This window comes from Giraffa tippelskirchi, chromosome 12 (assembly GCF_054371585.1).
Source record: "Giraffa tippelskirchi isolate mGirTip1 chromosome 12, T2T-mGirTip1v1.2.pri, whole genome shotgun sequence".
Classification (NCBI taxonomy): domain Eukaryota; kingdom Metazoa; phylum Chordata; class Mammalia; order Artiodactyla; family Giraffidae; genus Giraffa; species Giraffa tippelskirchi.
In genome coordinates, this window is record NC_137286.1 from 106,366,700 (window position 1) to 106,381,084 (window position 14,385).

General features: G+C 51.5%; 1 protein-coding gene across 4 annotated transcripts in view; it reads left to right on the forward strand.

The window, feature by feature from the left end:
- The window catches only part of LATS2 (large tumor suppressor kinase 2), a 34,624-nt gene that overhangs the window by 17,339 nt on the left and 2,900 nt on the right, over positions 1 to 14,385 (forward strand). For 2 of the 4 annotated variants that reach the window (XM_081549026.1, XM_081549027.1), the window contains exons 3-8: positions 4,632 to 4,764; positions 5,917 to 7,133; positions 7,951 to 8,061; positions 8,260 to 8,533; positions 9,766 to 9,948; positions 11,609 to 11,715. In XM_081549026.1, coding sequence (XP_081405152.1) covers positions 4,632 to 4,764; positions 5,917 to 7,133; positions 7,951 to 8,061; positions 8,260 to 8,533; positions 9,766 to 9,948; positions 11,609 to 11,715 — 2,025 coding nt within the window. Of the gene's footprint in view, positions 1 to 4,631; positions 4,765 to 5,916; positions 7,134 to 7,950; positions 8,534 to 9,765; positions 9,949 to 11,608; positions 11,716 to 14,385 lie in introns of all 4 variants that reach the window. The other 2 variants (XM_081549024.1, XM_081549025.1) reach the window with 1 other exon arrangement.

The following is a 14,385-nucleotide window of genomic DNA, read 5'->3' on the forward strand; positions in this document are numbered from 1 at the left end:
AGCGGAGAGGGGACCATGACAGTGCTGGCATCAGTTGCTCTATAATAGACACAAGTTCTCCGAGCTCCTCTCCCTCCACCCCGTCCTTGTCATCGTGATTTTGAGTAAATTGCTCATCTGCTCTCTTGTTGTTCAGTCACTAAGTCATGTCTGACTCTGCTACCACGTGGACTGCAGCACACCAGGCTTCCCTGTCCTTCACTATCTCCTAGAGTTTGCTCAGACTTATGTTCATTGAGTTGGTGATGACATCCAACCATCTAATCTGCTGCCCTCTTTTTCTCCTCCTTCTCCTTTCCTAGCATCAGGGTCTTTTCCAGTGAGTCAGTTCTTTGCATCAGGTGGCCAAAGTGTTGGAGCTTCAGCTTCAGCATCAGTCCTTCCAATGAATATTCAGGGTTGATTTCCTTTAGGATTGACTGACTGGGTCTCCTTGCTGTCCAAGGGACTCTCAAGAGTCTTCTCCAGTACAATTCAAAGGCATCAATTCTTTGCCACTTGGCCGCCTTTATGGTCCAGCTCTCACATATGTACATAATTACTGGAAAAACCATAGATAACTTTGACTTATATGGACCTTTGTTGGCAAAGTGATGTCTCTGCTTTTTAATACATTGTCTAGGTTTGTTATAGCTTTCCTTCCAGGGAGCAAGCATCTTTTAATTTCATGGCTGCAGTCATCCATCTTACTCTCACCTTTTCCATCTTTGACACTTGGCTGGCGGCGCTCATTTCTCGGGGTGACTGGCAGGCAGGACAGGGCTTAGGTACAGGGCCCTCTGCACGCCTTCACTCCACTGGCATCCTGCTGAGTTCTTACAAACTTGCCAACAGCCTCTCCATGCACTCTCCAGCAGGGCTGTTAATGGCACTTTCTCAGGGCATCTTAAAGTGGGAGCAGTGCTAGTAGAAAGTTTGACTGGAACATTTTCTTGTGGAGCTTCGGCAGGTGTTAATAAATGGAATGTTCTGTCGTCTTTGGAACTCTGTTAACTCCACAGTGGCCCGTATTTTGAAACTCTTGGCCTAGGTCAAGCCTCCTGGTGTATAGACTGCCCCATGTGGGGTCACTCGGTTGTTTTCTTATAGAAAACATCCATGCTGTGCCGTGGATAACCAGTTACTGTCCAGGGTTCAGTCCGCCACCTGTGGGCACAGGACCAGCCAGAGATCACAGCTTCCCTGAGACAAGGAGCATCTGTGCAGCCAGGTCACGCACAGCAGAGCACATGTGTCATGTGTATCCATAGATCAAGAGAAGGACACATGTACTGACTCGCAGCGGGAGCCCCCACACATGCAAGGCTCTGGAAGCCCGTCTTGATGGAGGGAAGGAAGCATCTGTATGACATCTTCATCCTGACATCCCTGCCCCTGGTCGCCCGTGGGCTGATGTCCCCTGCACAGTGGGACCATGGCTGCACAGGGGCTGTTGTGGACACACATGAGACACAGCAGCTGCTCATTTAAAAAGTGCAGACTGGAGCTCGAAGGTCTGTGACAAGGATGCTTGGTGAGGAGGCCTGTGTGCTCTTTGCAGGGAGACGTCTGAATGGCAGGACTGGACAGCAGTAGTTGTAGCCCGGGAGAGTCTTCCCCCACACTCAGCCCGCTGAGTCCCAGGAGCTGACACCGGCTAGTCACCGGTGATGAAACCTGCAGTGGTGCTTCTGCTCTGCCGGCTGCCCCCGTCTCCCGGTGCAGACTCTTCCCTGCTCGTCAGGCGGTCCCCCACCACGGGACCTGTCTCCCCATCCCCTGCCGCCCACATGTGCGCCCTGGGCCTGGGGTCCTGCTATTCACACACTGGCCCGTCGCCTCCCAGTTCTTCCTCCAGCACTGTAGGCTGAGACAGACTGAATCTGCGTCATGAAAACCAGAGTTCCCAACAAGAATGAATTCAAATTCCACATGAATTCATTACTGAAAAAAATAAAATAGATGTGTTTTTCTTCAAAAGAGGTTGGACCTAAGTTACCATAACAACCGTATACAAGAGTGTAGTGCTTCTTTAAGAACAAATCATGGAGATATAAGAATAGTTTTGTAGTTAAATATGAATCCAACCAAAATTCTTATTTGAGGGACTGTGAAGTTGCAAGATGACATAGAAAGCAATACTTCCTGCTGACTGTGCAGCCAGATTATGACAAATAGAAGTAAAGTTGGTGCTTTGTTATCAGCCTCCTAACAGGACAACTGGAATAATCTATGGGATATACTGGAATAAAAATACATTTTTAAGGTTCTTAAGCTTCACTCATCACACCAGTAATCAATACTGCGATAATGTTCTCATTTTCTGGTGAAATATTATTTCTTGGTGTTTTGTTAAATCTCTGTTTAGTGATTATCTTAAATATCTGTAAATTTAACTTTCCATAAAACTGAACTTAACAAATGGAGTTTATTTAGCAAACCCAGCCATTCAGAGTTGAGGTAAAATTAATAGGTGGACATATTTTTCAGGTTATACCTGCAGTTAAAGTAGTTACCCATTATCTACTGTTATGTAACAAACCATCCCAGAAGTTTTAGCGGCTGAAGAACAACCGTAGTTTATTACTTATTATGATCCTCTGGGCTGTCCAGCTGTGTCGCTGGGGTTGAGCATCCAGGCTGTTTGCTCACATGTTGGAACTGCAGCTGAGTCTGGGGGCTGGCATTGGCCTGATCCTGCTCCCTGGAGCAGACTGCAGGCCACCAAGATTCTAGGGGCATAGCTGAGCCTGTGCACCTGAGACTACAGGTGTTGTCATGCTCATTTGTGGACACAGGGACATGTGAAGAGAATAGAAGGTTCAGGACAGTTGACTGGTCTGTGGTTCCCCCTGCTCTGACTGACTACCAGCCAAGAATACCTTTTCTCCACTGTCTGCCCACATCCTGCTGTCCTTGAAGAGCCGGCTGTGTGCCCTCATCTGGTCTGAGGACAGTCCATGGTTCCTCTCCCTCCTCTGGCCCTCTTCCCCGGAAACTCATCCTGCCAGCAGTGCTGGGGTGGGGGATGGGGGGGGGCGGCGCCTGTCCTTCGGGGGGGGGACCGTTCTGGAAGGCGGGGAGCTGTCCTGCCGGGCCTGTCCCGGGGGCCCATGCTCTCTCACCCACTGTAGCCTTTCCCCTGGGTCCCTCCCTGGTGTGGGGGAAGGCTGGTTCTCTGGCTTCCACAGACCAGGCGGGAATGTCTCAGTCCAGTCACAGAAGTTTTCTCAGGAGGAGCAGAACACAAAGTCTTCCAGGCCCACAATCAAGATCTGGGTGGGGTCAGTGTGTGTGAGGAAGAGGAAACAGATATCAAAGATCTGGGTAGGGTCAGTGTGTGCGAGGCAGAAGAACCCGAGATCAAATTGCCAACATCCATTGGCTCATCGAAAAAGCAAGAGAGTTCCAGAAAAACATCTACTTCTTTATTGACTATGCCAGAGCACAAACTGTGGAAAATTCTTCAAGAGATGGGAATACCAGACCACTTGACCTGCCTCCTGAGAAATCTATGTGCAGGTCAAGAAGCAACAGTTAGAACTGGACATGGAACAACAGACTGGTTCCAAATTGGGAAAGGAGTACATGAAGGCTGTATATTGTCACCCTGCTTATTTAACTTACATGCAGAGTAGTACATCATGTGAAATGCCAGACTGGATGAAGCACAATCTGGAATCAAGATTGCCGGGAGAAATATCAATAACCTCAGATACACAGATGACACCACCCTTATGGCAGAAAGTGAAGAAGAACTAAAGAGCCTTTTGATGAAAGTGAAAGAGGAGAGTGAAAAAGATGGCTTAAAACTCAGCATTCAGAAAACTAAGATCATGGCATCCGGTCCCATCACTTCATGGCAAATAGATGGGGAAACAATGGAAACACTGACAGACTTAATTTTTGAGGGGCTCCAAAATCATTGCAGATGGTGACTGCAGGCATGAAATTAAAAGATGCTTGCTGCTTTGAAGAAAAGCTGTGACCAACCTAGACAGCGTATTAAAAAGCAGAGACATTACTTTGCCAACAAAGGTCTGTCTAGTCAAAGCTATGGTTTTTCCAGTAGTCATGTATGGATGTGAGAGTTGGACCATAAAGAAAGCTGAGCACCGAAGAATTGATGCTTTTGAACTGTGGTGTTGGAGAAGACTCTTGAGAGTCCCTTAGACTGCAAGGGGATCCAACCAGTCCATCCTAAAGGAAATCAGTCCTGAATATTCACTGGAAGAACTGATGCTGAAGCTGAAACTCCAGTACTTTGGCCACCTGATTTGAAGAACTGACTCACTGGAAAAGACCCTGATGCTGGGAAAGATTGAAGGCAGGAGGAGAAAGGGATGACAGAGGATGAGATGGTTGGATGGCATCACTGACTCGATGAACATGAGTTTGAGTAAGCTCCAGGAGTTAGTGAAGGACAGGGAAGCCAGGGATGCTGCAGTCCATGGGCTCACAAAGAGTCGGACACGACTGAGTGACTGAACTGAGTGTGTGTGAGGTTCATCAGCCCCAAGACAAGTCCCCAGCAGTTCTGGCTCTACTGGCTCGGAGGCGGGTGCAGGACAGAAAGGCTGTCCTTGGAAGCTTCACGTGGAGGGGACCCACACCCAGGCCCCCAGCTAATGTCTCTATGCTCTCCTCTCCAGGAGATGGCGGGCAGGGCCCTCAAGCAGACCGGCAGCCGCAGCATCGAGGCTGCCCTGGAGTTCATCAGTAAGATGGGCTACCTGGAGCCAGGCAAGGAGCAGATCGTGCGGGTCGTCAAGCAGACCTCCCCAGGTGAGTGCGCTGGGGGCTATGGAGAGTCGGCTGTGGGGAGAGGGCCTGGTGGCCATCATGCTGCCCACCTCCCTCACAGGAGTGGGGGCACGGGGACTGAACCTGCCCTGCCCAACATCCTGTCCCCCAGGGTGGGGGCAGATTGACACTTAGCTGGGTCGTTCCTTCCTGGGGGTTTGTGGAGTTGTTCTGTTCATGAAAGGGAAACTTCAAAATGAAAATTAGGCCACTCAGCAGGTTCTTTCTTCTGGACTTGTTGGGGAGTCTTAAGGGGAGGCTTATTTCATTGATTCTAAAACACACTTATTTCCCACTCTGTTGCCTGGGAGAGCAGGCTGCACGGTGGCAGGTGGCTCCAGAGTCCGGGGCCTCAGGCAGAGGTGTGGGAAAGCCACCCCCCCCCATAGCCCTGGGGAGGGAAGGAACCTTCTGCCTCCCACCCCACCCCACCGCACCGCACCCCAGCCCGTGCCCCTGGGGAGGACCAGTCGCTTCGGCACCCCTGCCTGCTAGTCGTGTTTCTCTTCCTGGGTAGAGCAGATGGAGCCATTTCGGGGACCCGAGGCCCCTGGCGGGTAATAAGGGATTCAGGATATTGACCAGAAGGAGTTTTCCCTGGAGACCTTGGATAAACCCAGTTCATCTGCTGAGTGAGGAACCTGCAAGGGCTTTGTATTAAATACATTGTAACTTCCTTGAGATGAGAACACAGGTTTCCCTTTTCTCCTTTTTGAAGGCATAACATTTCAAAAGTGTGTTTATCTACTACATATCCTCAAAAAATATAAAGTAGAAATTGACAATTAAAAGAACAACAGAAAAATGTATTTTCACCGTGGGTGAATTTAACCACCTCTCTCAGGCACTGACTGAGAAACGCAGAGTGAAAGCGGTGAGAACGCGGACATTTGCCCGTCAGGTTCCTCTTCTCGATTGAGGCTCGCTGCCACCACGTCCAGACCCTTGGGATCTCGGGGTCTGTGTGGCAGCTCATTTCCCTGCCCCGGCCCTGGGGGCAGCCCCTGCGCTGGTGCTTCCTCTTCGCCTGGGGGGCTCTGTGGGAGGCGGGGGGGGGGGGGCGCGGGTACCCGACCGGAGATGCCGGGCCTTCTGCCCGCGGCCCTCTAACGCTGCCTCTGTCTCTGCCCGCAGGTAAAGGCCTGGCGCCGGCCCCCGGGCCGCGGAGGCCGAGCTTCGAAGCAGCTGGCGAGCCTTTCCCGCCCTTCGCGCAGGTGGCGGGGCCGGCCTTCGAGGGCCCCGCTGCCCTGGAGGAAGCGCCCCGCCCGTACCCGGACTTCCTCTTCGCCGGTGTTGGGCCTCCTTGCCGTCCGCACCCGCCCAAGGGCTACACTGCCGCCGGGGAGGCCGCCCGCATGGGCCTCGCGGGCCCCGGGGGCGCGCACTACAGAGCCCCGCTGCTGGTGCCTGCGGAACCCCTGGGCTACGGCGTGCAGCGCAGCCCCTCCTTCCAAAGCAAGGCGACCCCGGAGGCCGGCGCGTACTCGGGGCTGACCGCCAAGGGCGCGGCCGTGCCGGTGCCACCCGCCGGCCTCCCCTTCCCGGCCCCCGGCGGCGCCGCCTACGCTCCAACCCCTCACCCCAAGCCGCCTCACCAGGGACACGCAGGGGGCCCCCGGGGCGCCGCGTTCGCCGGCGACAGCGGCCCGTCCGGCCTGGCCGCCCCCCCGCGCACCGGCCTGGGCGCCGAACGCTTCGAGCCGGGCGCGCCGTCCTGGCCGGGCGCCGGCCTGGCCCGGCGGGACTCGCTGCCTAAGCCAGGCCCCAGCCGCACCGGCTCGTTCAGCGGCGCCGCGGCCCCGCCCAACGCCGTGACGGCCGTGACGGCCGCGCGCATCCTGCACCCGGTGCGGAGCGTGCGCGTGCTGCGGCCTGAGCCCCAGACGGCCGTGGGGCCCTCGCACCCCGCTTGGGCGCCGGCGCCCCCGCCCGATGGCCCGGAGCCCGTGGACGAGCTCGCAGGGGGCGCCGAGGCGCGGGGCCGGCCCCCGCCCTATCCGCGGCACCTGCTGCGGCCGCAGGCCCGCGCCGAGCCGCTCGACGTGGACGGGCTGTGCGCCGGGCTGCAGCAGGGCCTCCGGGGCGGGCGCGCCGCCGAGCCCCCTGACGGCAGTCCCGCGAGCCCCGGGGCCGCCAAGGCCGACAGGGTGGGCAGGGACCGGAAGCAGATCCAGACATCCCCGGTGCCTGTGCGCAGGGGCGGCCGTGACGAGGACAGGCGCGAGTCGCGCATCAAGAGCTACTCGCCATCGGCCTTCAAGTTCTTCATGGAGCAGCACGTGGAGAACGTGCTCAAGACCCACCAGCAGAAGGTGGCGCGCCGGCTGCAGCTGGAGCAGGAGATGGCGAAGGTAGGCGCATGGCACGCCAGGTGTCGGGGTCCCAGTGGGAGAAACCCCCCGCACCGTGTCCCCTGTCCCTGCTTGGGGTGGGGAGGGCTGTGCGGATGTGCCCCCGGTGAACGAAAGCGTTGCTTGTTTCGGCGTGTTCTTTCCAGGGAGCAAATCCATCAAGGCTCTCCAACTGGTAAAGAAACACTTTGAAAGAGGAGAAAGAAAACTTGAGATTTTACACATTGACATTGTGGGGTTTTTAAAGAGAAGTATAGCTGGAAGTTTTTCAGTTCATTCTTGCTGAAGTCTGTAGTTATTAAATAATGTTTGAAGTATATGCTAGTTGATACTAAGCTGTTAGAGAACGTTAACTATTAATGAAACTATTTATATTAAAATACTATGGTAATTTCAGATTCTACAAAGTTCTAAAAATAAGATCGGATCCCAGTGAAAATGCTGTTCCATTTTTATTGACTTTTCTTTTTGTTTTCCCATTTTCCCCTGAACTGTCATTAAATTATTATATTGTTCTTAGAGTTCCAGGGATTTTATGGTCCACTTTCCCACAAATTTTTAGTAATACAAGTTGTCTTTAGTTTTTAGAAACTGAAAGTCAACTTGGAGAAAGAACTCCTTATTTTTACATTTTCCATTTTGCTTCTAGATCTGTGACTGTGGATGTAGAGAACCAACAGTCATTTTCTTACTTGTATCATTGGTCCAGTTCTTCTGCACTCTCCTTTCCACAGATCATGGTGTGCCCTCCACTCTAGGGCCTCCCTCCCCCATGGGAGCCGTCCAGTGTGACCCTGTCCTGTTTCCTCCTGCACAGGCTGGGCTCTGTGAGGCTGAGCAGGAGCAGATGAGGAAGATTCTCTACCAGAAGGAGTCCAATTACAATAGGCTCAAGCGGGCCAAGATGGACAAGTCCATGTTTGTGAAGGTGAAGACCCTGGGCGTTGGCGCCTTTGGGGAGGTGTGCCTGGCCTGCAAGGTGGACACGCACGCATTGTATGCCATGAAGACCCTGAGAAAGAAGGACGTCCTAAACCGCAACCAGGTGGCCCACGTCAAGGCAGAGCGGGACATCCTGGCGGAGGCGGACAATGAATGGGTAGTCAAACTCTACTACTCCTTCCAGGACAAAGACAGCCTGTACTTTGTGATGGACTACATCCCGGGCGGGGACATGATGAGCCTGCTCATCCGCATGGAGGTGTTCCCCGAGCACCTGGCGCGCTTCTACATTGCTGAGCTGACGCTGGCCGTCGAGAGCGTTCACAGGATGGGCTTCATCCACCGGGACATCAAGCCCGACAACATCCTCATAGACCTTGACGGCCACATCAAGCTGACAGACTTCGGCCTCTGTACTGGGTTCAGGTGGACCCACAACTCCAAATACTACCAGAAAGGTACTGCCTCTGGCCTCCCCTCCTCACCCCATACTGGGTGGGTGCACCTGTCCCCGTGTGATTTCATAATTTAGTGTGATACCCTTTTCTCCATGAAGAAGTACTGTGATGTGTGAGGTGTTTGTTTTTAAGTTAGTGGCTTCAAGTTTTACTAAAATGTTTCGAGGACAGGAAGCTATAGAGTATCTTGGGCCCTGTCACTGTGCCTGGGGCACAGTGGGGCCTGAACTGTCACTGTGCCCTGTTAAAACCAGCCTCCTGGCTTCCTGGGGAGCCCTCTCTTACAGCCCCCTGAGTCTCCCTACAGGTGCAGACCTGGCTGTGGGTCCAGCTTAACTGTACCTCCTGTAGTTGCACTACTCAGAAAAGTGAGAAGTAGCTGGTCATCATCTTATTTGTGGCTTGAATTCTTTTTTTTTTTTTTAAATTTACTTATTTATGTATTTTTGACTGTTCTGGGTCTTTGTTGCTGTGAGGGTGTTTCTCTAGTTGCCAGGAGTGGGGGCGACTCTTCCTTGCAGTGCACCGGCTTCTCCTTGCTGTGGCCTCTCTCTGAGTGCGGGCTCAGTTGCTCCGAAGCATGTGGGATCTTCCCGGCCAGGGTTCAAGCCTGTGTCCCCTGCATTGGCAGGCAGATTCTTAACCACTGGACCACCAGGGAAGCCCTGGCTTGAATTCTTGAATTAGTTATTTTATTACTACAGCTCAGACTTCTGTTTTTTAACTCAAAACTAGTTCTAAATCATTTGACTCATTCCTTTTTTTTTTTTTTTTTGGCATTGAAATCATCTGTGTCCATATTTTTGAAATCCTCAATCTTTTCCATGCTTGTCTTAAAACATGTCTGACAAACAGGTGATGTTAGCCTTTGAGATGGGCCTGAAAGGCGCTGGGAATGGCACCTCACTGTCCCTGAGCCTGCCTTGCCAGCCCCACACTGTCACCCAGCCCTACACTGTCACCCAGCCCTATGCACCAGCTCACAGCCCCCAGCACAGGGCACAGCCCCTGCCGTGGCTCCTGTCCTGAGGCGGGTGTGTACCTCATGCTTGGGTCTGAGGTTCAGGACCACAGCCATTCTGGGAGCTGCCAGGGGACTCTCTCTCACTGTGTCAGGAGCTGGGTCAGGTTACTTTTCCTTTTGAAGCTCTGGGTTTATTGCATTGTTGAAGACTGAAAATTGACTTTGGTTTCTGTTCTCTTCTCTCCCCGCCCTGCTTCCTGGGTGACAGGGAGTCACTCCCGGCAGGACAGCATGGAGCCTAGCGACCTCTGGGATGATGTGTCTAATTGCCGGTGTGGAGACCGGCTCAAGACCCTGGAGCAGAGGGCACGGAGGCAGCACCAGCGGTGTCTGGCTCACTCCCTGGTTGGGACCCCAAACTACATTGCCCCGGAAGTGCTCCTACGGAAAGGTGTGTGCTTTGGCTTGCATCCAAGCTGGGTGATCTCCGAGGGTCCCAGCTCCCACTGTCAGGGTCTCAGTGTCCCCATGCGTCTCCCCACGGGAGCCTGAGAGTGGGGTTCTATCAGCAGACAAACCTCCAGTGTATTCCCCTCTGCTTGGGAGCTGGCCCGGCGTCTCCACTTGCTCCTCCTTAGGCTGGAAATGATGAACTGGCTGCATGGTGGGCTTGCTCCCTAGAGCCCAGAGGAGTCGTTTGAGGGTCAGGACTGGGTTCGGGATCCTCACTGGGGCCCACCATCTTCCCTGGTCAGAGGGTGTGAGAATGCAGAACTTCCCTGTGTCTCTAGTTCTCCCCACTGGTCCAGAGGTCCCTTTGAGGTAAGCTTCAGGGATGGGGTGCTCTAGCGCATCCAGCAGGCGCTTGACCAGCATGAGAGGCACCTCTGATGGTCATTTGTGGGGGTTCCCAGCAGCAGTGTGCATGGATCTGATTCCCTGTAAGAAACCTGAAGAACGCCAGACTGTCTGTCCTCACTTGCGGTTCCCACTGTTGGAGCCAGCAGGCTCTGTCCTCACCGTGTTTTCTGTGAGCTGTGTGCCTCAGGGCAGGTTGCCAGTCTCTCAGGGAGTCACATATAAGGGCAGTACCTCCAGAGGTTGTTGGGCGTGTTGACTTCACTGCGCAGTACAGGCCGCCTTCTCTGTCCTTTCAAAGTGGGGGTGGGTGCTGGTCTGCAAGGGGGTTTACTGGTCTCTTGCAACCCTGCCATGGGCAGTAGCCCAGCAGAGCCTCCAGGGCCAGGCAGATAGGGGCCACGGGTCACACTTAGCAAGAATTCGGTGACAGCAGGACCAGAGCGGGGCTTGGACTGGGACGTGGGACAGAATCAAAGATGAGCCTTCTCTGATACCCCTACGAGGCCGTCCTGCCAGAGCCCCGGCTGTGGGAGCTCTGCAGGGGGTGAGGGGCCTGGTTCCCTCCGTGCCCCCAAGGGGCAGGGCAGAGGCAGCCATTACCTTCGCCACAGTTTCCTCCCCTCTTCTCCCAAAAGCTCCCCGGGGAGCCTCCGCACTGGCCTCACCTGACCTCCGGTTACAGTGTTTCTGCTTTTTAGTTTCTACATTTTTTTTTTTGGCTGCATCGCAGTCTGTAATCTTATCTCTCTGTCTAGGGGTCCAGCCTGTGCCAGGCGCACAGCACTAACCACCGGACCAGCGGGGAAGTCCCTAGTTTCTACGATTTTAATTTGTGTCTGTGTCCTTTAAGAACTTAAATTCCTGGTTTAGTACTGTTATTAACAATCACAGTAACTTTTTAAATTTAAAAGATATGTTATTATAATAGCATCCGTGTTTATCATAGACTAATGCTGTAATATCAGAAAACATTCGTTCCCACACTCCTGCCATGTGGAGGCTGTGACTTTCGGCAGCCTTTTTCCAGCGGTCTATGCCGGGCCCCTGTGCAGGAAGCAGTGACGTAACGCGTGCGCTGCGGAGGCGGGAGGCAGGGCGTGACTCGCGACCCCGTGACGCACAAGCCCCGTGACTCGCGCGGCAGCTCTTTCCCGCCTGCGCCCTCGGGTGCTTCCTCGCTGACCAGAGTCATGCTCTCAGCGTGTCCGAGGCCGCCGCGCGGGTGCGAGCTGAGTCCTGCTGTCTTTCAGGTTACACCCAGCTCTGCGACTGGTGGAGTGTCGGCGTGATTCTCTTCGAGATGCTGGTGGGGCAGCCGCCGTTCCTGGCGCCGACGCCCACAGAGACCCAGCTGAAGGTAATGGGGCGCGCGGGCCTCTGAGGAGCCCTGGGGTCTCTGGCTGACTCTGGGCCTTTTGTTCCGGGTAGTGCAGGAGTATCAGCTTTATGAAGTGAGGCGTTTTCAGGTATTTTTGTTACTTCCTGTTAGGTTTTTTAATTGAGTAAAGGCCCAAGGTCAGAGCTGAGCTGTGACGTGTGTGTGAACCTGGACGCGGGGGAGGCACCATGGCCGCACGTCTGGGCGGGCGGGCAGGGCCCGGTCTGAACCGCGTGGCCTTGAGGAGACGAGTTGATTGGTTTGGACGTTATGTCTGTACTGTCAGCATAATATAAGAGCTGTGGGCCCAGCCATTTATGCACATTTCCAGTGTTTCAACTAATTAAAAGATTATCCTGTTAAGTAATAATACTCAATGTCAATTTTAGAATGGTGGCCTTTTACTCTCTGAAGCGATTAATTTGATGCCTTAAGAAAGATTGAGTAGAGAATCTGATGAAACCTTGGGAACGTCTCAGAACAGTGCTCTTATAACACTGACTATTCTAGGACGTATTCACACACCCGAGTCCGTGGTAGACCCGGAAATGTTAGTAATAGTTACTGTGATGACCTCTTAATTAAAAAAATCCTCAATTAAGGCCCCGTTTCTTTCCAGTAAAAATGAAATTGGAACTTGGTATTATCTATATCCTAATTGAATCGCTGGAACTAGTTACTAATTTTTTTCTAGTTAGTAATTTGTGGGCATGATAATCATCCAGTTTTAAAAATTGTGATGCATTTTACCATTTTAACGACACTTAATAGTACAATCAGTGGTATTAAGTACATTCACTAGTACTTATTTCCAGCCATTTTCACCATCCCAAGCAGAACTTCACCCACTAAAGGATAACTCCATTCTTCCCTCCCCTTTGCTCCTGTAACCACTCTGCTACTTTCTGTCTCTATGAATTGCTTATTCTTAGGGACTTCATATAAGTGGAATCATACAGTATTTTTCCTTTTGTGACTGAATGGCTTCATCAGGATAATGTCCTCAAGGTTCATCCCTGCTGGAGCCTGTGTCAGAATGTCCTTCCTTTCTAAGGCTAAATACTGCTACATTGTATGTAATATTGAATAATAAAGACTCCACTGTATGTACATCACATTCCATTTTCTTTATCTATCATTTGGCAATGAACGTTTTGGTTGTTTCCACCTTTTGGACTCTTGAGAGTAGTGCTGCTATGCACATAAGTATGTATGTACGTATCTGTTTCCTCCCTGCTTTCAGTTCCTTTGGATATATACCCAGGAGTGGAATTGCTGGGTCATAGGATCATTCTGTGTTGAAACTTCTTGAGGAACCTCCATACTATTTCCATATGACTGCACCATTTTACATTCCTACCAACAGTACACTGAAGCTCCTATTTCTCCATATCCTAGCCAACATTTATTATTATTATTTTTTAATAGTAGCTATCCTAGTGGGTGTGAGGTGGTATCAGTCTCATTGTGATTTTGATTTGCATTTCCCTGATGTTCAAATGATGTTGAATTTATTTTTATATTTTTATGGGCATGTGTAGATACCTTCTTTGGAGAAATGTCTATTCAAATCCTTTGCCCTTTTTTAAGTAGGTTGTTTGGGTTTTTGTTGTTGAGTTGTAGTTTTTTATGTATTCTGCTTATTAATGCCTTATGCGATGTATACTCTGCAAATACATTCTCTCCATAAGTTTGTCTTTTTACTCTGTTGATAGGGTCCTTTGATGTACAAAAGTTTTAAATTTTGATGAAGACTTTTATGTGTTTTTTTCTTTTATTGCCTGTGCCTTTAGGTATCATATCCAGGAAATCATTGCCAAATTGAATATCATGAAGATTTTTTTTGTAATATATATATTTTATTTATTTTACTAGGCTGCATTGGGTCTCAGTTACAGCATGTGGGATCTAGTTTCCTGACCAGGGATTGAACCTGGGCCCCCTTCATTGGGAGCACAGTCTTAGCCACTGGACCACCAGGAATGTCCCTCATGAAGATTTTTGCTTTATGTTTTTTTTCTTTTGTGTTTTATATCTGTGTTGTGCATGTGCACTGTTGGGTCCAGCTCTTTGTGACCCCATGGACTGTAGCCCACCAGGCTCCTCTGTCCATGGGATTTCCCAGGCAAGAAGATTGAAGTGGGTTGCCATGTCCTCCTCCTCCAGGGGATCTTCGCAACCCAGGGATCAGACCTGTGTCTCCTGCATTGCAGACAGATTCTTGATTGCTAGGCCACTGGGGAAGCCCACACCAGCCCTTGCACCTCTGCATGACTCCCAGTTACACTGACCTTACTTTGTTCTGCATCTGGTAGCTGGTTTGTGTTGTTGATCACTGCTGTCTGGAGGTGGCTCCCTTACCCTGTGCCTCAGACTGGGGGCTCCTGCTGAAACCACGCTAGCCATTTGTAGCTGCCTCAGATCCTCCTACGTCTGTTTGGTTCTCCTATTGTGAAACTACCAAAATCTTTTAAAAATTAAAGATATTTTTATTAAAGTATAATCGATTTCAAGTATTAGTTTCAGGTGTAGAGTGAAGTGATTCAGATTATATTTTCAGATTCTTTTCCATTATAGGTTATTGTGTGACACTGAATGTAATTCTCTATGCTATCCAGTCAGCACTTACTATCTGTTTTATGTATGGTA